At 40.5% G+C, this 22818-nt stretch overlaps 1 protein-coding gene across 5 annotated transcripts in view; it reads right to left on the bottom strand.

Moving 5' to 3' along the window:
- MTMR14 (myotubularin related protein 14) overlaps positions 1–22506 on the bottom strand; it is a 54102-nt gene extending 31596 nt beyond the window's left edge. For all 5 annotated transcript variants that reach the window (XM_072598569.1, XM_072598571.1, XM_072598568.1 and 2 more), the window contains exons 1-5: positions 22118–22506; positions 19994–20142; positions 17407–17515; positions 1781–1856; positions 1368–1428 (exon numbers count right to left, since the gene is read on the bottom strand). In XM_072598569.1, the coding sequence (XP_072454670.1) occupies positions 1368–1428; positions 1781–1856; positions 17407–17515; positions 19994–20142; positions 22118–22297 (575 nt within the window). In that variant the 5' untranslated portion in view covers positions 22298–22506. The remainder of the gene's footprint in view (positions 1–1367; positions 1429–1780; positions 1857–17406; positions 17516–19993; positions 20143–22117) is intronic.
- Between the last annotated feature and the right edge of the window lie 312 nt (positions 22507–22818).

The following is a 22818-nucleotide window of genomic DNA, read 5'->3' on the forward strand; positions in this document are numbered from 1 at the left end:
GAGAGTATGGTAGACATCAGGACCAGGCTTGGACCTCATGATCCCAGATTTCTGCTACTCTCAAGTACAAGCAAAGCTCTCTAACCTTGTGGGGAGGCCATTAAGATCATGGGAATACAGATCCACTGGGAATCTGGAATAGGAACTAGGAAAGGGTACTTGTTAGAAAGGATCTAAGACAATATGGAATAGTGAAAACACTGAACCATAAGACAGAAGACACATGCTCCAGTCTCAGTTCCACTATTTCCTAGATCTAAACAATTCACTTCATTTCAACTTCTCTATGTCATAGAATGAGAAGACAGAACTAGGTTATGTCTTTATTCTCTTTCAGCTCCGATAGTCCATGATTCCACAATCTACTTACAGAACCAGAACTGGAAGCTGGCAGGGATCTTAGGTCATTCGAGTTCCATTCCCTTATTTTGCAGATGAAGAAAATGAGGCCTAGAGGAGTGACTTGCCCAAGGTCACAGAACAAAAGAGTTCAAACAAGATAATGCTGAAGCACTCTGGAAGCTGGACGGTGCTGAAGCAGTTTAAGATGTTGAACTTCTCAGAGTCCTGGGGACAAAGCCCAGGGCAGAAGTGGAGGGGAGCTCTGGAGCCTTTGTGTGGGGTGCTTCCTTCTATAGCACCAGGCATCTCAGACTCCAGAGGATCACAAAAGTGCTCAGTATGTTCACAATACCTTATTTTACCAGAAATTGTACTATTTCTTCTAGACAAGGAATGCTTCACCCTTGTCACATCCTCAACTTCCCCCTAAAAAGTTTTTATGCCATGTGATAGTCTTTCAAATAACTATTTAAATTCTGCCTAGAAAAAAGTAGGTTTTACTTAAAATTCAGAAAATCATCTAGTCAATTTCTTCTCCTCTTCTCTATCCTTCCCTCCCACCCCTAAATAGGGCAAAGAAATCAAAGGAAGTTAGCTTCCTATACTATTCTGTCAGGTAGAATTTTTCCCAATAAGGACTATATTTGAAGGTAAAAAAATTTTTGGTGAGAAGCAGTGAATCTAACTTTAAGAATGATCATTTATTCTAGGTAAGCAGTCAGAGGTAGGAAATGAAGAAAAGTTTCACAGGAATTTTGTGTTCTTACTTGGAAAGAGTCTTTTCTGGATTCTGAACTACAAAACATTTTATGCACTTACCACATTCTGACTTAAATACTAGTCTTATACCTATCTTCCTACTAATTAAACAAGGTCCTTAAGGGTAGCAACCATGTCTCAGGCCAGTGTAATCCTCGAGTCTACTTCCTACCTCAATGCCCTGCACATGGGAACAGTCTTGAAAAACAGTACAGACAGTGAATCTTCACCTTACCCAATCTCCCCAACTCCAACTCAATACTGACCGAAGTGTACAGTCATCTTCTGTAATGTCTTCTGGATCTGCCCAAGCATCATCTGAGCCCCCTGTCAGAAATCATTCAGAGTCAAGGTACCGTTGACAATGACACGGATGTTCTGTCACTGTTTTTACCCACAGCAGTGGCACAGACTACACACAAACTAGTGCTCCACATCAAAATGAACATTATTTACCCAGCACTTTCCAGGGCAATATCCCCTTTAGTTTAAGACAATTCTTATGATATGTCCTATATGCCCACTGTCTACCGACTCCATTCCTAATGTGGATACCTGGTTTTTTTCCCTCCCTCTTTTATCCCATTCCTCTACTACTGGTGGAGGAAAGACAGGCCAAGATAGGAACTTTTAGAATCCATATTTTTCTTATTCAGGGAGATTTTTGTTGAGCACTCACCTGAGAAGATATAGTTGTAGCCAGTGCGCCCATACAGCTCCCCCCATCCAGCCAGGGTTGCTGATCTGCAAATGTGCTAGAAAAGAAATAGCATTTTCAGAGTTAAAGGTTCATCCTAAAAGCACAAGGCTAAGGTAACTGGGAAAAGCGTGTAGACCCAGACTTCCCAAATTCAAAGTCAATCAAGAAGGACTCTCTTCAATGGAGGACACCTACAAACACTACCTGAGAATCTAAACATATGGATAATCTTTTTCTTTAAAATATGAAGTTTAAGTTCCACAAACAAGTACAAGAATATACATAAGAGCAAAAAAAAAAAAAGCCCACAAAACAAAAGAAATGACCAGAATTATGTCTATAAACTTTGTGACAATCCACCATTGTCCTGGTTTCTGTGAAATTTTTTTTTTTTTTGCTCATGTGTATGGATTTGTGACTGTAACTGTTGCCTTTAATGACCTGGTTTATTCAAAATGTACATTCCAGAATTTCAGAGCTGGAAGAGACCTTGTTTTTCTAGTCAACACATACTTTTCCCCTCAAAAGTAGCCATCCAGCCCTACTCTAATGAAAGGCAATTCACTACCTCCAGCTGTAGCCTGGGGTAGCTTTGGGGTAGCTCTCATCTTAAGAAATTTTACCTAGATGGCAGAGTAAGTAGTAAATTGATGTAATTCTCCCATATTCACCTCCCCCATATTTCCCATATTCATGCTCCTCCAAAAATCCTGGAACAGCAAAAAGACAGGGTGAAACAATCTTTGAGCCCAAGAAACTTGGAAGATCAACAGGAAAGATCTGTCTCTTTCAGGTAAAAGGGGAGTGCAGTCCAGGACAGGAAGCAAGCGAGTAAAAAGCACCACCTCAGCAAACCAGCAGTAGATCCTGAGCTCCAGTGCAGTGGAGAGGCAACCACCAACACCAGGACCTCCTCCTCCCCACTTGCCTCAGAATAGCCAAGGGACTGGGCAGACTCCAGCTCTGAGAATCACCATATTCTTTGTAGCCCCTGGCAAGAGGTGACCTCCAGGAGTCAACCCACCATGTACTTCAGCTACAACCTCAAGGAAATGCAGAAAAACCCCACTGGCCTCAGCCAGCACAGACACCAGCACTAGGACCCTGGCTCAGCACCAGGTAGCTGTCAGGTTCCCGATGGCCATCAGCAGCCCCAGCCACCCCACTCCCACCCTCAGGGCAGCACCAGATATGAGGGTCCCTCCTGGGTCTCAGGGAAAGAAGCCAGGGTCTGCAAGCCCCTGGCACAAGAAGCCTGAGACAGTGCCTCTTCTATTCTGGCAACAAAAATCAAATTTTAAAAGAAAAAAGGCCAAAAAAGATGAGCAAAAAAAACAACAAAAAAAAGAATCTGACCTAGAAAGTCATTATGGTGACAAGAAGACAAGACACAAACTCAGAAGAGGACAACAACCAGACACCTCTGGGCAAAACCCCAAAGAAAAATGGGAAGTGGTCTCAGGCCCAGAAAGAACTCATGGAAGAGCTTAAAAAAAATCATATAAGAGAGGTAGAAGAAAAATTGGGAAAAGAAATGAATGATGCAAGAGAATTATGAAACAAAGAGTCAATAGCTTGGGAAAAGAAAACACCTTCTTAAAAAGTTGAATTTGCCAAATGGAACATGAAATACAAAAATCCAATGAAGAAAACAACTCCTTAAAAAGTACAACTGGTGGGAGGTGGAGCCAAAATGGCAGAGAAAAAGCAGTTTCTCACTGAGCTCTCCCCCAAAACCCTCTGGAAACCTTTAAATAATGCCATAAAACAATTACTGAAATGGCAGAACCCACAAAAGGACAAGCTGAAATAATTTTCCAGACAAAGAAAACTTAGAAGGTCTGTTGCACCAGGGTGAGACTAGAGCACAGTCCAGAGCAGGCCAGCACAGACTGGGCCTTAGCAAACTACATCTTGGGAGCCACTGAATTAGCAGAGGCAGAGGCTGTTTCTGAAGCTCTCAGACCACAGACAGTAAGAACAACTGATCAGAGATCACAGGGATCTCTTTGCTGGCACTGGGGACAAAACTCTGTTGCTTTTCCCATACTTGGATTCAGGTCACTGTTGTGGGTGGCAGTCCCAGGGCAAGCAGGAGCACTAGCACACCAGAACTTGAGGGCCACAGTGGAATAAGGACCATCATCACAGTTCCAGGGCAGAAAAGAGTGCTTATGGTCACTCAAAGACCAGAGCACAGGCCAGGAGAGCAGTAAACATACTTCTCCTTAGATCATACCACCTTAAAAGAACTCTGAAAGTATCTACGTAAAATTCCTAAAGCTTAGAACAGTGCACCCTTTACCCTAGAAGCACAGCCCTACCTTTAACAAAGAGTTAAAAGTCAAGAAAAAGACTTAAAAAATTAGCAAACAACAGAAAACATTCTGACCATAGAAAGTTACTATGGTGAGAAGGTAGATCAAAATACACACCCAGAAAAGATAACAAAGTCAAATCTCCAACATCCAAAGCCTCCAAGAAAAATCTGAATTGTTCTCAGGCCATGGAAGAGCTCAAAAAGGATTTTGAAAATCAAGTAATAGAATTAGAGGAACCTTACTCTCATCAGTATTGGCTCAAAGAGGGAACAACACATGCACTCAATTGGGTATAGAAGTCTATCTTACCCTACAGGAAAGTAGGAGGGGAAGGGGTAAGAGGAGGCAGAGTGGTGACAGATGGGAGGGTAGACTGGGAGAGTCGGAAGTAAGAAGCAAAGCACTTTTGAAAAGAGACAGGTTGAAAGGAGAGAATTAGAATGAATGCGGGCATGGGGGAAGGAGGATGCAGGGAAATACATTTAGCAATCATAACTGTGAAGCAAGTTTCTCTGAAAAAGACCTCATTTCTCAAATATATAGAGAAGTGAGTTAAATTTATAAAAATAGGAGCCATTCTCCAACTGATAAATGATCAAGAGATAAGAATAGCTTTCAGATGAAGTAATCAAAGCTATTTATCGCCATATAAGAAGGTGCTCTAAATCACTGTGTGTGTTCATCCTTCATTGCCGAAGAAGACCATGCCATCAGAGAAATAATGACATGACTTACACTTGACTTTGTTTTGAATGAGGGAGGGCTGTGTAGGTCACCAGCCTCACTTCTCCTCCAGAGCCATCTGAATTCAGTGACCTGATATTCATCAGTATGACTGGAGATGACCTAGGATGAGGCAATTGTGATTAAGTGACTTGCCCAAGGTCACAAAGCTAGTGAGTGTCAAGTGTCTGAGGTGAGATTTGAACTCAGGTCCTCCTGACTCCTGCACTGATGCTTTATTCACTGCACCACCTAGCTGCCCCTTTCTCTAAATTGCTACTGGGTGAAAGAATGCAAGTTGAAACAATTCTGAGGTACTGCCTCATATCATTAGATTGGCTAATAGGATAGAAAAGAAGAATGACAACGTTGGAGAGATTGTGGAAAAAAATGAGACATTAATGCACTGTTGGTGGAGCTGTGAACCAATTCAACCATTCTTTTTTTTCTATTTATTTTATTTCACCCCCAGTTACATGCAAAAACAATTTTCTCCCTTGAATTCTTTTTAAAATTATTATTACTTATTTTAGTCTTCAGTATTCATTTCCACAAGATTTTGAGTTCCAAATTTTCTCCCCATCTCTCCCCTCCTCCCCAGTCAAGACGGTAAGCATTCTGATTACCCCCTCCCCCAGTATGCCCTCCCCTCTATTACCCCATCCTCTCTTCTATCCTTTCCCCCTCATTTTCTGATAGGGCAAGATAGATTTCTAAAACTCATTGCCTGTATATCCTATTAACCAGTGGCATGTAAAAACAATATTTAACATTCCTTTTTAAGACCTTGAGTTCCAAATTCTCTTCTTTCCTCCTTCCCCACCTCTCTCATTGAGAAGGCAAGCAATCCAATATAGGTTATACGGTAATGTTGTAGAAGAAAACAGACAGAAAAATCTCAAGAAAAATAAAGTTAAAAAAAAGAAAGCTGCAATCTGTCTTCAGACGGCATCAGTTCTTTGTCAGGGGATGGAGAGCATCTATAGAGCATAGGATTGTTCCACAGAATGGAATTGGAACTATGCCCAAAGGGTTATAAAAATCATGCACACCATTTGACCTAGCAGTGCCACTACTAGTTCTGTAACCCAAAAGAGATTGAAAAAAAAAAAAAAGGGAAAAGAACCTATATGCACAGAAATATTTCTTTTTTAAAAAAACATTTATCTTTAGTTTTCAACATTTACTTCCATAAGCTTTTGAGTTTTAAATTTTCTCTCCCTCACTCTTTCTCCTCTCCCCTCCCCAAGACAGTGTACAATCTGATATGTATACATTCATATTAAACAAATTTTCACATTAGTCAGGTTGGAAAGAAGAATTAGAACCAATGGGATGAACCACGAGAAAGAAGAAACAAACAAAAAAACAAACAAACAAACAACGAGAGCAAAGAGTATACCTTGATCTGCCTTCAGACTCCATAGTACCATCTCTGTCACAAGTCTTTTGGAATTGCCTTAGATCTTTGTATTGCTGAGAAAAGCCAAATCTACAAAAGTCACCTCATAATGTGGCTGTTACTGTGTACATGTTCTCCTGGTTCTGCTCAATTCACTCAGCATCAGTTCATATAAATCTTTCCAGGTTTTTTTGAAGTCTACCGTCTCATCATTTTTATAGCACCATAGTATCCTATCACATTCATATACCAAAACTTGTTCAGCGATTCCCCAACTGATGGGCACCTCCCCAATTTCCAATTCTCTGCCACCACAAAAAGAGCTGCTATAAATATTTTTGTACATGTTGGTCCTTTTCTCATTTTTATGATCTCTTTGGGATACAGACTTAGAAGTGGTATTGCTGGGTCAAAGGGTATGCGCAGTTTTATATCCCTTTGGGGATAGTTTGCATGGAAATACTTCTAGCAGCTCTTTTGTGTGGGCAGGGAGTTGAAAATTGGGAGAATGCTCATCAGTTGAGGAATGGCTGAACAAGTATGCTACGTGATTGTGATGGAATACTATGGTGCTATAAGAAATGATGATCAGGATGCTCTAGGAAAAACCTGGAAAGACTTGCATGGGCTGATGTAAAGTGAAATATGTGGTGTACAAAGTAACAGCAATACTGTAAAGATGCTCAGCCGTGGATGACTTAGCTCTTCTCAGCAATACAATGATCCAAGACAACTCTGAAGGACTTAGGATGAAAAATGCTATTCATCCCTAGAAAAAGAACTAGTGGTGTCTGAAGACAGACTGAAGCATACTTTGTAAACTTTATTTTTCTTGAGGTTTTTTGGTCTGTTTTTTTTTCTACAACATGACTAATATGGAATTATGTTTTATATGACTACATATGTATAACCTATATCAGATTGCTTGCCTTCTCAGTGAGAAGGGATGGGGAAGGAGGAAGGAATAGAATTTGGAACTCAAGTTTTAAAAATGAATGTTAAAGAAATTGATTTTTACAATGTAACTGGGAGAAAAATAAAATACTAATTTTTTTTTAAAAGTACAAAAGCTAATAGAGGAAAACATTTCCTTAAAAGTTAGAACTGAGTCAGTGGAAGTTAATGACTATATGAGACATTAAGAATCAGTTAAACAAATTCAAAAGAATGAAAAAAATAGAAGAAAATGTAAAATACCTCATGGGAAAAACAAATGATGTGGGAAATAGATCCAGGACAGACAGTATCAGAATTACTGGACTATCTGAAAGCCATAATAAAAAGAGGCCCTAGACAGTATCTTTCAGGAAATTATCAAAGAAAACTGCCCTGATATCCTGGAACCAGAGGTCTAAATAGGCACTGAAAAAATTCACTGATCATCTCAGGAAAGAGATCCCAAGATAAAAACTCCAAAGAAAAATTATGGCTAAATTTTGGAACTATCAGGTCAAGGAAAAAATACTGCAAGTGGCCAGAAAGAAACAATTCAAATACTAAGGAGCCACAAGCAGGATTACACAGCACTTAGCAGCTACAACATTAAAAGACTGGAGGTCATGGAACATATTCCAGAAGGTAGAGGACCCAGAACTACAACCAAGAATCACCTACCCAACAAAATTAAGCATAATACCTCAAGCGAAAAAATGGCCATTCAATGAAATGGAAGTATTTCAAGCTTTCATAAGGAGACCAGAATTAAATCAAAAATTTGATCTCCAATATCAAGACCCAAGAGAAGGAAAAGAAAATATAAGGGATTAAACATAACTAAATAGCTTATATCCCCACATGAGAAGAAATAATACTTGAGATTCTTGGAAAAAGTACCACTAATAATACAGTTAGAAGGAATATACATGGACAGAAGGTATGCGTATAATGTGAATGAGGGAATGACATAAAAAAAATTAAGGGATGAGAAAGAAGAGTAGACTGGGTGCAGAAGGACAGGAAAGGTGGAATGGGGTAAATTATTTCACATGAAGAAGTGCAAAAGACCTATTACAGTAGAGGTGGAGATGGGAAGGTGGATGATGGGCATCACTTGAACCTTACTCTCATCAGTATTGGCTTAAAGAGGGAATAATATACACAATCAGTTGAAAATAGAAATCTATATTACCCAACGAGAAAGTAGGAGGGGGAAAAAAGTAAAAGGAGGGAGGTGCTGACAGAAGGGAGGGCAGATCAGGGTAGAGGGTAGATAGAAGCAAAACACTGGTGAGGAGGGAAAGGATGAAAAGAGAGCGATGACAACCTGGAGGAAAAACAGGATGGAGGGAAATACACAGTTAGTAATCATGACTGTGAATGTGAATAGGATAGATGAATTCTCCTCTAAAACAGAAGCCGAGTGGATCAAAAACTACAATATGTTGTTTATAAGAAACACCTGAGGCAGAGAGACACAAAGAGTAAGGTAAGGAGCTGGAGCAGAATCTATTATATTCAGCTGATGTTTAAAAAAAAAAAAAAAAGGCAGAGGTAGCAATTCTGATCTCGGGCAAAGCAAAAGCAAAAAAGACCTAATAAAAAGAGATAAGAAAAAAAGATAAGGAAGGAAATTACATCTTGCTAAAAGGTACCATAGACAATGAAGCAATGTCAACACTAAACACAAATACCACCAACTATTATAGTATCCAAATTCTTAAAGGAGAAGTTAAGTGAGTCATAGAAATTATGAAATGTAAAATAGATAGTTCTTATTATATAAAAATAAAAAGCTTTCGTACAAACAAAACCAATGCAATCAAGATTATAAGGAAAGCAGAAAGCTGGGAACAATCTTTATAGCAAGCATCTCTAATAAAGGCCTCATTTCTCAAACATATAGAGAAATAAGTCAAATCTATAAGAATACAAGCCATTCCCCAACTGATAAATGGTCAAGGCAGTTTGCAGATGAAGAAATCAAAGCTATCCAAAGGTATATGGAAGTGCTCTGTCATTTTTTTATTAGAGAAATGCAAATTAAAACCAATTCTGTGGTACCACCTCACACTTATCAGACTAATATGACAAAAAAGGAAAATGATAAATGCTGAGAGGATGTGGGAAAATTGAGACACTAATGCCCTGTTGGTGGAGTTGTGAACTGATCCAACCATTCTGGAGAACAATTTAGGACTCTGCATACCCCTTTTGATCCAACAATATCACTACTAGGTCTGTATCCCAAATAGAACATAAGAAAGAGAAAAGGACCTACATATGCAAAAATATTTATAGCAGTCCTTTTCATGGTGGTAAAACATTGGAAATTGAGGGGATGCTCATGAGTTGGGGAATGGCCGAACAAGTTGTGGTATATGAATGTAATGGAATACTGTGCAAATAAGAAATGGTGAACAGGCATATTACAGAAAAACTTCGAACAACTTGTACAAATTGATGCAAATTGAAATCAGCAGAACCAAGAAAATATTGTACACAGTATCAGCAACATCGTATGATGATCAACTATGAATGACTCAGTTCTTCTCAGCAATGACTAGTAGAAAAGACTCAAAAGGAACACCTCCAGATAAAGAACTGATGGACTGTGAACACAGATTGAAGCATCTTTGTTTCACTTTTATTCTTTTTTTGTGGATTTTTTTTTGATCTATTTCTCCTTTCACAACTCTGACTAATATGCAAATATGTTTTATATAATAGCACATGCATTAAATATACCAAATTGCCTACCATTTTCAGAAGACCGGAGGGGAGGGGGTAAAATCTGGAACTCAAAATCTTGTAAAAAAAAAAAAAATGAATGCTAAAAATTCTCTTGACATATAATTGGTGGAAAAAAAAATACTATTTTTTAAAAAGAGATAGAACATTAAAATCCCAAGAATCGCCCTCCTCAAAAGTTTTACCTTACTCTAAACTTAGAATTCTATATTCACCCATGAAGCTCACCACAATTTTGAAGACAGATATGTTCCCTGCTGATGTTCTTTTGTGCAGATTAAACATAGTTAGCTCCTTCAACTGATTCTCAAATGGCATGATCTTGAGGTCCTTCCAAATTCTGGTTGACTACCCCTATGTACTCTTCAGGTTATCAATGACCTCTTAAGATGTGGTCTCCAGAAGTGAGCATAATATTTCATGTATGGTCTGACAGGAACAGAACAGAACTACCATCTCTTTATTCCTGGAAGCTATAAGCCACTCTTAAAGTCTCTAAGATCACAGTAGCTATTTTTGGCTGCCATATTATACCGTTGATTTGTAATCAACAGTTGGGTGGTTTCTGTCCTTTGTTCTCAGAGGAGTAAAAATGACATCACTATGTTGGAGTCAAGGTACAATGTGTCTGAAAGGCTGATCAGATCAACAGGAGCTTGGGTGACTGCACCACAGGTCAGGCACAAATGGGAATATGAATATTTGGAGTAGAGATGGCTCTAAATTTGTACATCTCATGTTTCTTTTGAGTTACTGCAATTATGCTTTGCTCAGAGTACAGTGCCTTCTTTAATGCAGGCACACCAAAGAGCATTCTATCCACAAAAATCCAATTTCATCTTAAAACCTACCCCCAAAGTCTTTTTCATATAAAAAGGCTGTCCAGCCACTTTTCCCATCTTGGACATGCAAAGTTCGTGTTTTTTGGTGTTTTTTTTTTGTAAATGTAAAGACTTAAAATTTATTGTAACCAAATTTGATCTTATTCAATTTGGTTCACTATCACAGCCAGTTAAGACTATTTTTTGGACCTAGACTCTTTCAACTAATCTGTTAGCTATCCCCTTCATGTCACTTGCAAATTTGACAGGCATACCATCTATGCTTTTATCCAAGTGGTTAACAAACATATTAAACAGCCCAGAGTTGAGTCCTGAAGATCTACTTAATACCTCTTTTTAGGTTCCCACTGGAGATTGGCCAGTTAGCCACTTATGAGTCCAACTGTACTGTCATGCATCCCACATGTCACTAACTGGCTCACCCTTCCTTGAACCTTGAGCCTACAGCACTCTGAAGCTCAGATAGCATGGGGCCCCTGCCCCTGCCCCTGCCTAAAGGCTCTCCTGGACCCTCCTGGCTTCTGAGTGATTATCAATAGTAACTGCTGCTGTTTCCCTTCCAGCATGATGTCTTTCTTTTCGTTGCCTCATTAAAAGGGCCGTGCCCTGACTACTTCTTAAAGAGGTCTATTCAATAAATGTGCGTTACCTCAACCTAAATGAGTACCTGTATAGACTTTGGCCTAAAGGGACCAAGGTCTCCCAGTGCATCTTGGGTCATCTCCAGTCATCCTGATGAATATCTGGTCACTGGATCCAGACGGCTCAGGAGAAGTGAGGCTGGTGACCTGCACAGCCCTCCCTCACTCAAAACAAAGTCAAGTGCAAGTCATGTCATCATTTCTCTGATGGCATGGTCTTCTTCAGCATCAAAGGAAGAACACAACTAGCCCTAAGAAACTTTATCAAATATTCTGTTAAAGATAAAGTATAGCCACAACATTCCCCTGATCAATCTGCCTAGAGATACTGTCCAAAAAAAGGACAGGTTAGTCTGGCATGACCCGTTCTTGACAAGACATGCTTGATTTCTGATCACTGTTTTCTTTTCCAGATATTTCCTAACTATCCCTTTAATAGAAGTTCTACACAGAAAGTAATTTGGAATTATATTCAGTAAATAACTAGATGTCCATACATTTTGACACAAGAGATCCTATTGCCGGTCACATATCCCCAAAGAAGTGTAAAACAGAAATGTCCCATACGCACTAAAATATTCATAACAACACTCCTTTTAGTAACAATGCACTGAAGAGGGTAGACAGATGGCCACAAATTTAGCGAGCATGATATAGAGCTCTGGACTTGGGAGACAGGAAGAACTAAGTTTAAAACTTGCTTCAGAAACTTAAAAGTCATTTATCCCCTGTGCCTTAGTTTCCTCAATTGTAATGAGGGAAGCTGGACTGCTAAAGTTCTTTTCATCCTTAAGTCTATAATCAGGAAACGGAAAAATAAATTGTGATGCATGAACATAAATTACTATGCAGTAAGAAACAGAGAATGTAAATAAAACATGGAAAGCCTGATACAGAGTAAAGCAGAATTAGGAAAACTACACAATTATAATGCAAATGGGAATTTAAAAAACTGAATGCCATATGTAATTATTATAATTAAACTTGATTTTAGAGAAAAGTTGGGAAAACGATTCCCTCCCTTTCTTGCAAAGGTGAGAGGCCTACAGGTGTGGAATGCTGCACATACTGTCAGACTAGGTTGATAAGTCGGCTTTGCTGAATTACCTTATTTTCCTCCTATTTTATTTTATTTTGTTACAAGGAATGTTTCCATGGGGAGGGGAAGGATATATATGAATATGAAAGTAACACAAAAAATTATTTTTTATAACTTCTAGAAATTTCCCAGGAAACTAAAACTCAATGACCTAAAATTTCTAGGCTTCATTCCCTTCCTTTTTTTTCTTTTAAAAACCTGACATTTATCCATCTCTAATTGTGAGAGACACCTTTCATTCTCCATGATCTTTCAGTGACTGCCAAAAGTGGTTCAGCAATTACATCTTTCAGTTCTTTTGGTATCAAGAACACAGTTCATCTGGCTTAAGTAACTTGAACTCAAGAAGGGTAACTAACTTCTTGAGCAAAACCCTAGCAAAGTATGAAATCTATTTTTTTTTTTAAATTCTCAGCTGCTTGGCCACAGGCTCTTCCCTCCAGTCAATGAGACATGAAAAAGGTGCATTTCAGCCCAGTTTACACAAGGCGGCAGCACACGCTAGCAGAAAGTATCTAGGATGACCATGGTGGAAGAAATGGATTTTAGTTTCCATTCTACCATTGAGATAAATGGATGCAAAGAAGTCACTTACATATCATCTGTGCGTGTGTAAGTTAGGGAAGATATGGAGCATGTTTGGTGGAACAGGCCTTCCCTTTCTATCTTCAAAAACCAAACCAACCTTTGTATTAACCCTTTTCTTCCTTTTAGGTACCAGCTTATCTGATTTTCACTAATAATCTTCAGGAACCCATGTCTATTCCTGCTCTCTTTATGTCCTATCTACAAATTCTCTTCCCCTGCCACAATTTGGCAGATTACTGCAATAGCCTGCTTGTGGGTTTAGCTGTACCAAGTCTCTCCTCACTTCTGTCTACCCTCCAGACAGCCACCAAAGTGATTCTCCTCAAGATCAGCTCTGACCATGTCACTACCCTAATTCAATAAACTTTAGTGGCTCCCTATGGCTTCCAGGATCAAACAAAATTCTGCTTGGCAATTAAAGTCCTTCATAACCTATCATTTCTACCTTTCCAGGCTTGACACCTTACTCCCCTTCATATACTCTTCAGTCTAGTGACACAGGCCTCCAGGCTGTTCCATGAACAGGACACTCCACCTCTCCATTCTGGGCATTTTCTCTGTCTCCCATTTTCTGGAATACTCTCCCTCCTCATTTCTGCCTAATAGTTTCCCTGGCTTCAAGGTCCCAACTAAAATTCCAGCTTCTACAGGAAACCTTCCTAAACCTCTTAATTCTAGAGTCTTCTCTCAATTATTTCCTATTTGTCCTTATATATAGTATGTACACAGCTGTTTGAATGTTGCTTCTGTCATTAGACTACAAGCTCCTTGAGGGCGGAGTCTGTCTTCTGCCTCTTTTTGTATCCCTAGCACTTAGTATATTTCCTTATCTTCCTACTTCTTAAAGCATGATGTCAAGACCTACTCAAAAAAAAAAAAAAAAGCAAAGCCCCTTCATGTCCCTTCTTCCTGTCTTCCCTGGTTCTCCTCTTCCCCTTGGACATTCAAAAGAAAACCTTAGAGGCCATCAGTCCATATCTCAAGACTAATCATCTCTGCAGCATCTTTCACATGTATTCTATGTAAGCTTTGCTTAAAGACCTCCAATGAAGTAATAGCAGCAACAAATTCCAACCCACAAAGCACTCTCCACATGGCATGGGGAGGCAGGATTGCTAACACTTATTTCCCAGCTACAAATGGGGAAAGTGAGGCTAAGATTAGATGGCTTGCTCAGCTGACATCTGTCAAATGGAAATGACTCAAAGGCTTTGGATCCCAATGTGTACATTCTTTCCAACAAACTCCCTAATAATAAAAAGGAGAAATTAGAACCAGTCACAGAAAGTACAAGTGTCTAGGTAAAGAGGAGTTTAATATGATCCACTGGTGTGCTAACACTAGGAGTAACCTTAGAGATCACCTAGTTAAAACTCCTCATTGTCCGGAGGGGTATCCCCAAAGCATAGAAATTCTCACCAGATAAACAAACTGCAACAAAGTTCTGCAAAGCAGATTCTTTTCCCTCATTGATTCCTATAAGTCAGATGAGTTTCTACATAAAAGATAAGTTCTCCTCCCTCAGCAAATGAATCAAAAAGATAAGATATGGATCTAAAGCATACCGGGTAATGGAAGATACAAGCAGGGTAATGGAAGACACAAGCAGGGTAATGGAAGACACAAGCAGGGAAATGGAAGACACAAGCAGGGTAATGCCTTCAGGAAGTTATATTTCCTGGCCCAAATTAGAGCTCTCCTCCAAATACCTACCAATCCCAGGGTGCATAACCATTCCTTATATGGTCAAAGATCTCCAAATTCTAGAACATTTCTCCCTTCTAAAAAAAGGGGGTAGAGGGAAGAGTGCCTGGTGTTGACCTATGATATCACTCTTTGGTACCAATGGTCACTGCTTCCTAATATATGTCCTCCGGAATGAAATTCCTTAAGCTTTAAATTTACAGGTCTGTAATATGAATTAGTTCCTTATTTTATCAACAGTTTCAGTTTAAAATTCAATACACTGAAGTTACTTATAATAAGGGGTGCCTGAGAAACAAGAGGGTATAATGTTCAGTCTGGAAGTGAAATGACTCCTTTGCTAGCTCTTTCTCTCATCCTGCTCATTATATTCAGACAGTCCCCAAGACTTTTCCCTCCTTCTATACCAGGGTTCCTTAACCTTTGTGTCATGGACCCCTTTGGCAGTCTGTTGGAACCCAAGCTTAAGTCTGATGTTGTATCCCTGTCTCAAACGAAAATTTTCAAATTCATGAAACACTTTGGAAACCAATTATTATTGAAATATAGTTAGCAAAATGTTTAAAAACCAAATTCACATAAATGGCCAAAGGATACGAACAGGCAGTTTTCAGACAAAGTGATCAAAGATATTTATAGTCTTACGAAAAAATGCTCTAAATCATCACTGAATAGAGAAATGCAAATTAAAACAACTCTGAGCTACCATCACACACCTAATCAGATTGGGTAATATGACAGAAAAGGAAAATGACAAATGTTGGAGGATATGTGGAAAAATTAAAATACTAATGCATTGTTGGTGAAGCTGCATGCTGATTTAACCATTCTGGAGAGCAATATGGAACTATGCCCAAAGGGCTATAAAACCATGCGTACTCTTTGACCAAGCAATACCACTCACTAGGTCTGCATCCCAAAGGATAAAAAACAAAAAGGAAAAAGACCTGTACATACAAAAATATTTATAGCAGCTCTTTTAATGGTGGAGAAGAACTGGAAATTGAGGGGATGTCCATCAACTGGGGACTACTATGTTATAAGAAATGATGAGCAGGATGCTCTCAGAAATACCTGGAAAAGACTTACATGAATTGATGCAAAGTGAAATAAACAGAAGCAGAAGAACATTATATACTGTAACAGCAATACTGTAGAATGATCTACTGCAAATAATTTAGCTACTCTCAGCAATACAACGATCCAAGACAATTCTGAAGGACTTATGATGAAAGGTCCTGTCCATCTCCAGAAAAAGAACTGGTGGAGTCTGAATGCAGATCAAAGACACTTTTTCTTTATTTTATTTTTCTTGGGTTGTTTTGTCTGTTTTTTTCGCAGTATGACTTAGATGAGAATGTGTTTTGCATGATTACACATGTACAGCATATGTAAAACTACTTACCTTCTCAAGGTGGGGAGGGGAGGGAGAGAGAATGTAGAACTCCAAATTTAAAAAAAAAAAGTTAAAATTCTTTTTATATGGAGCTGAAAAAAATATATTAAACTTTTTTTAAAAAAAGAAAAAGTCATAGACTCCAGGTGAAGAACCTCTGTTCTCTATATATTCTTTTCACAGACTCATCTAGTCTTTAGGCTTTGACTACTACTACTAGACAGAAGACTGCCAAGTCTACACCTCAGATGCTGGGCTCCAGTTCCTATTTCCACCTGCCTCTATGATTTCTCAGTTTAAACATACCAGCCTTTCCCTCTACCCCCATCACCTAACACTAGATGTGTTCAAAGCTGAATTTATTTTCCTCCAGCTAAGTTGGCTGGACTTCCCTTTCCAACTATCCCATTTCTCCACTCTTCTAGCTTTAAGATGGTAATCTTGTGGTCATTTTTGCATATGAAAAAATGAATCAAGCACAGAGTCCTGCTATTTCTCCTTGCAATCTCTCACATTTCCCTCTTTGACTACCCTAACCAAGGCACTCATACCTAGATCACTCTAACAGTCTCTAAGGTAGTCTCCATACTTTTAAGCTCTTCCAATTCATCATGCATATCATTACTAATATAATTTTCCTAAAAATTGTTTCAGTCATTTTCCCAATCCAGAACCTACGATGACTCCTCATTTTCTACCAAGTACAAAATTTTCACCCAGCTTTTTTAATGTCCTGTGTAATGCAGACCTAACTATATTTTCCAATATGCTTAACATATATCCTCTCCCCTAGATCAAACTGGTCATTATGTTGTCCTCTATAAGTCACAATCTACCATCTGGACACTCTTCATGCCCCACCACACCAAGAGTACTCCCTTCTATTTTTCTTTAAGTACTCCAACCCATTTGTCTCAATCCTTTCTCTGAACTCCTATAATCAAATGAGATCGTTACTTATTTGTAAATCGATTAGCACCGTGCTGGGCACTTAGGAATCACTTCAATAAGTGCTTGTTCCTTTCCCCTGTTCCCTGGTAATCAGGGCTACTTAATTCAGCAATTAATTTATCCCCACATAGCCTACTATTAGTTTCTAAATATCTGAGTGCTGTATACTTATCATTACCCCAGAAGAAGTGGGAGCAGTGAAGCCAAAGTTGGTCTGTACCACTTCTACAGAAGCCTGGGGACAACTTTACCTTGCCCTTGTAGAGAATGACTGGGCACACAAAACGCCCTCGGCACCGGGCCATCTTGCTTCGATTGACGAGGTCCTGCAGTCTGCTCACCTGCACAGTGCTTTCAAACCTGCTCAGCAGAAAGGAGGCAATTAGTACTCTCACCATGATCAAGCCATAGGGTCTGAGGTAAAGATATGATTGACTTATAAGTAGTCATTTGGCTGCTTTCTGAACTTTCAAGTGCCAGAGTGAAGAAAGAGGGATGTGTGGAAGGAGAGGAATTGCCTCCTACAGCATTCTAAGAACCATTCTGATGACAACATTTTTCTCAGTCTGGTGGCAAACAACAGACTGGCTCAAATCAGAAGAAAGGAAAGGGACTTAGCAGAGGGATAGAAGGAAGGAATGCTAGAGTCAAGTCACCAGGAAGATGGGCTCTGCATTTGCAGCCTTTGGCCTAATGGCCAAGATACTGAGTTTAGTAATGGTGCCCCTCAATATACCTAGGAACTAGTTTCAGCATTGAATGAAAGCAGAATATACTTTCAAATGCCACTTCCCCAAAACAAAGGCTTGCTTTCATAACATCTTCGCCCGAAGTCACCAGCCAGTAAACATACCATACCTGACAGTAATAGGAGGTGACAAAGGGGAAACAATACTTTGGTCTCCCCTCTTATCCCATCAAAAACTTCTTTAAAAAAGAAGCTGACTCCCTTCCCCCCTTTCTTCTATACAGAACAACCAGAAAAGCATTTGTCTATGTGACTTGAGAATACAATGAAGAAAATAATTTCTAGTTGTAAGAAACTTAAATTCTAAAACAGATTAGGTGGAATAGAGAAATAGGGAGGGATACAATTGTGGCTTTTTAAATCACTTTTAGATGTTAATGGCTAAGGAAAAGTTTTAAAAGTTTTGTTAATTTTTCTCCCCAATTATTTACAACAGATTTTAACTTCTGTCCAAGGAAAGCTCAGACCACCCAGGACCCAAGCCTTAATATAAGCTCTTTTTCTAATGTCTCTGAGCTATTTAAAAAAAAAAAATGTACCAAGTCACTATGTAATCTCCTCATTCAGGAGTGCTTCCTTCACCCAGAGTGGGATATAATCAAGTTTACTTTTTTTTTTTTTAATGAAGGAGTCAGTCAGAACCTCTTCCTTTGTGTACAACTTTGTCAGCAAAAATAAAGGTTTAAAAACTTAAATAGTTTTATCACCATGTAGTTTTCAAACTCTCACAACCCTTCTCCCTAGAAGATTCCGATTTATTGGGGTTTTCTTGGAAATACTGGGATATGGAGTTGAATTTTCCCCATGCTGGATTACCTGTGGTCTAGGCCTCTACTCTGAGTAGACTGGTCTTCTTCCCTCAACTCTATCTGGAATTAGCAATTTGCCTCCTTATTGCAGGCAATGGTATAATCCTTCTTCCTAGACTGTTCCTAAAATTGATAGAGCCTACTTAGCTTAGTGTGAAGAAAATTCAACTAACAAGATCAAAGCCAGACTTGTCTAAGAAACAAAAATTATACTGCTTTGCTTTTACATGCACAATCTCTTCCCCTAATTTCTCCTTCAAGGGTAACACCCACTCTCACTGCCACCTCAAGCACCTTATTACATATCTTGTAAAAACTAACTTTACAAGTTTTTCTTGCATAAAGACTAACACAGAAACCCTACCACTACTACTTCCAGTGATATGGACAGAGTAGCACTAATGTGCTACAGTAAACTCATCTTTTATGTTGGATTAGGGCAACAAAAAGTAAAGCTAAACCTGAGTTAGAAAACTGAATTGGGTCAAAGGTGTAACTCGCTCCTTTCTGGGAAATGATCTAGTAGTTGTGGGCCTCCAAAAGAAGCTACTGTCCCCTGCAAACTGGCTAAGGCTGGGCTTAAGAAGAGAATGCCACCAATGATGCTGTTACCCTTCATCTGAAAGTACAAGAAAGGTCCTTCTTTCAACTTTAAGTGAGGAGATTGGAATTTAAATTTTATATCCCTCACAATGGGGATATAAATGTTTTGTCCATGAGACATAACATAACTAAAAAGTCCATATGAGAAAAGAGAAGGCACTTATACTGTCAGTATGCGTGAGACATAGCCCTTATTGCTTCATCAATAATTATTCCTTTGCCTGAACACTCCTAGCGACTGTATAAACCCTGTTTTGGCCCCCAAAGAACCACAGGCAACTTTATCAAGGCTCTTGAGGCCCTAATTCAGTAAGACTCCTTCTATCTCTCTATCCCCAAATGGGGAACTGATGACTGGGTTTCCATATCAAGGCTGATGATTTCATGAAGTCTTAGAGTTTCTGTTTTTCAATCATATTATTGGTGAATTTTCCCTCTTTAATCAGCTTAAACCCCAATAGGGGAGCAGGGATAACATAATAATTAATTTTTAAAAATCTTTGTTACTATATAACTCCTACTTCTAAAGCTTCCTATCAACAATGAAACAATGCAGTGAAAGTATTCAAGAACCCAGTGAAGGTGCTAGGCTATAACAACAGCTGCCTAAATGCAGCTCCAGCCTCAAAGCTGAATTTCAAAAAGTGTCTTACGTATCTATTGTCAGTAACCACTTACGTGTCTTTCTCCTTCTCAGAGCTCTCATACTCCAAGAACACAATGTACCGGGGATAGTGGCCGCAGATTTCTCCATTCACATTCTGGATCACACTGTAACAGTAATCTCTGCCAAACAACTCTAAACATCTCTTCTCAATTCGTTCAACCTGAAAAGAGATTAAAACCTAACTAAGCACACAGTACTGTTTTTACTGGGCACACAGCTGAAGCTACTTGGAAGAATTTGGCACTGTAGGATATTAATAGGTTAACTTACCTGAAATATAAATTTGCTTGTGTACATTATTCCACTGTGAGTCCCTTTCTAGTCCTTGCCAAGACTGCAGCTACAGGTTATCATATCTGTTTTAATTCATAAGACTCACTGACCCTAGATTTTTCAGACAGGCTACTGGGCAGTGACAAATATATAGTCAGGAAGATCCCTAGAGGCAGCAGTGTAAGCACACACTTCTTAATAATCTACTGCTTACTGATGGGAGGGAAATTATCTCTTGAAGTTGTTTTGTCTACAAGCTGGGGAAGGGCTTGCTGAGAATGAATTATATAATATATATCTGTCAAAGTCTGCAAGGAAAGAAATAACTGAATCTGCTTTAAACAGGTGTCAAAACAGTAATAATGGAAGTAGTAGATGTGACCTCAGGAAATCTTAATTAGGAGGGTAAGTCACCACCTTTCTGAATAGTAAATATGAAAGGGGATGGTACTTGGACTAGGAATGTGATTTAGAATACTACATAAAAGTGGTCACTAATAGTATGATCCACAGCAAACATTAAAAGTATTTCTCATTGCTGAGCCTTCTGGAAGCAGATAAAACTCTTTGATGCTGTATGGACATAAAACTGACCCTCCACAAACTAAATACAGAGAAAGAAGGCAAGAGTTAACAGAAAATCAATTCACTTCGGACATTTCGAGATACAGAAGGATATAGAATACTCCTAACTGACAGAGTCCTTCACTGAATAATCTGCAACCCCAAAATGTTTTAATAGCATGTTTGGGCAGGCACGGAAAATAGACTGCTTTACCAGACCCAAGCCAGAGCTTGCCCATCTAACTCCCAGAAGCATTCACTGAAATACCTACTGGTACACCCGACTATCATATGCAGTCTGACAGGCAACAGGTATTTATTAAACCATTCCAAGCTGCCAGTCATTGTGCTAGGGATACAAAGTAAGGCAAAAGACATAGGGATACAAAGTAAGGCAAAAGACATAGGGATACAAAGTAAGGCAAAAGACATAGGGATACAAAGTAAGGCAAAAGACATAGGGATACAAAGTAAGGCAAAAGACAGGGATACAAAGTAAGGCAAAAGACAGGGATACAAAGTAAGGCAAAAGACATAGGGATACAAAGTAAGGCAAAAGACATAGGGATACAAAGTAAGGCAAAAGACAGCGTCTGTCCAGGAGTTCAGTCTAACGGGGGAGACATACCGCCTCCCCATACCTCAAAAGCATGAACAAGGTATAGACAAGATAAATTGGGGATCCTTTCAGGGGGAAAGTACTAATGTTAAAGAAGACTTTAGCCCTTTCTAGTCTAACCCCTTCATGTGGGGACCTCGACTGATTCTTAAGTCTAAGGGGGCCTGGCACTAAGCTAAGCTCTTTAGGAATACAAAGAAAGGCAAAAGTTAGTCCCTGTCCCCAAAGAGCAGCCAACAGGAGAAACAATGCTGTATAGACAGCCAGGATAGCCATTCATTTCAGACAGTAAGAGCAGCGTGCAGAGCTAAGAGAGACTGGGGAGACAGCACGCATTCAGGGTTAGAGGACCTCTTCTGATTATCCCCTAGTGTGATGGGGGTCCCGAGCCGCCGTGGGGGTGGGCATAGGGGGCTTCAGGAACCAGAAGGGGGGAGACTCATAGGTACCGAGGCAAGAAGCATTTATTAAGCGCCGACTGTGTTCGAAGCTCTTAAGGCAAAACCAGCCCTTGCCCTCGAGAAGCTGACGGTCTAGTGGGGGCGGACCTGGAGCCCAAGAGAGGGAAGCCCCTAACACGAAGCTAGCGGGGAAACAAAGACCTGCCGCTCCTTTCAGAGGCCAGAAAGAGGAAGAGGAAGAGGAAGAGAGCACCGGGGCGGGGGCTCCCTCCCCGTACCTTGGCGTTGCCCGCGCCGCTGCCGCCGTCCTTGGCCCGGTACTGGGTCCGGGAGAATTCCTCCAGCAGCTCGGCCAGCCCCGGCTCCCGCGGCGGCGACGACGAGGACGACGACGACGAGGAAGCGGAGGAGCCGGACGAGGGCGACGAGGAGGCGGCCGCGGCCCGAGCGCCGGCCATGCCCCAGGCTCGCGTCCACCTCAGCGCGCCGCGCACCAGCCCATGCCGCCGGGCCACCTGCCCGCCCGCCAGCCCGCCCGGCCCAGCCCAGCCCTGCCCAAGGCCAGCCCGCGAAGCGGACCCTGACCGGAACCGACCCAGCCCCGCCCCCGATGCCCCAGCTCCCCGGCCGCCGCCGTCGCCGCCCGCCTCAGCCACAGCTAGAAACGGCTCACACTTCCGCCGACGCCCACACCGGATGTTTACTCCGGCTCCAGCCAATCGGCGCCCATAACGCGAGCCCCGCCCCGGGGGTGGCCCGCCCCCCACCTCCGCCCCCGAACCTGTCCCCGCCCCTCGCCGTGGAAGAAACCACGTGTGGAGAGTTAAGGGGAGAGGCGGCAGGCTGATTTTCACGTGTTTGGTGGGCAGAAGGAAATCGGTCGAAACCATCGACGCCGCTTTTGGGGTGAAGGGGAGGGGTGGAAAGCGTCGAGAGGGAGGAGCTCCCCATACCGGGAGCTAGCCTCGGCTTGGAGGCC

The sequence above is a fragment of the Notamacropus eugenii genome, chromosome 3, assembly GCF_028372415.1.
Source record: "Notamacropus eugenii isolate mMacEug1 chromosome 3, mMacEug1.pri_v2, whole genome shotgun sequence".
Classification (NCBI taxonomy): domain Eukaryota; kingdom Metazoa; phylum Chordata; class Mammalia; order Diprotodontia; family Macropodidae; genus Notamacropus; species Notamacropus eugenii.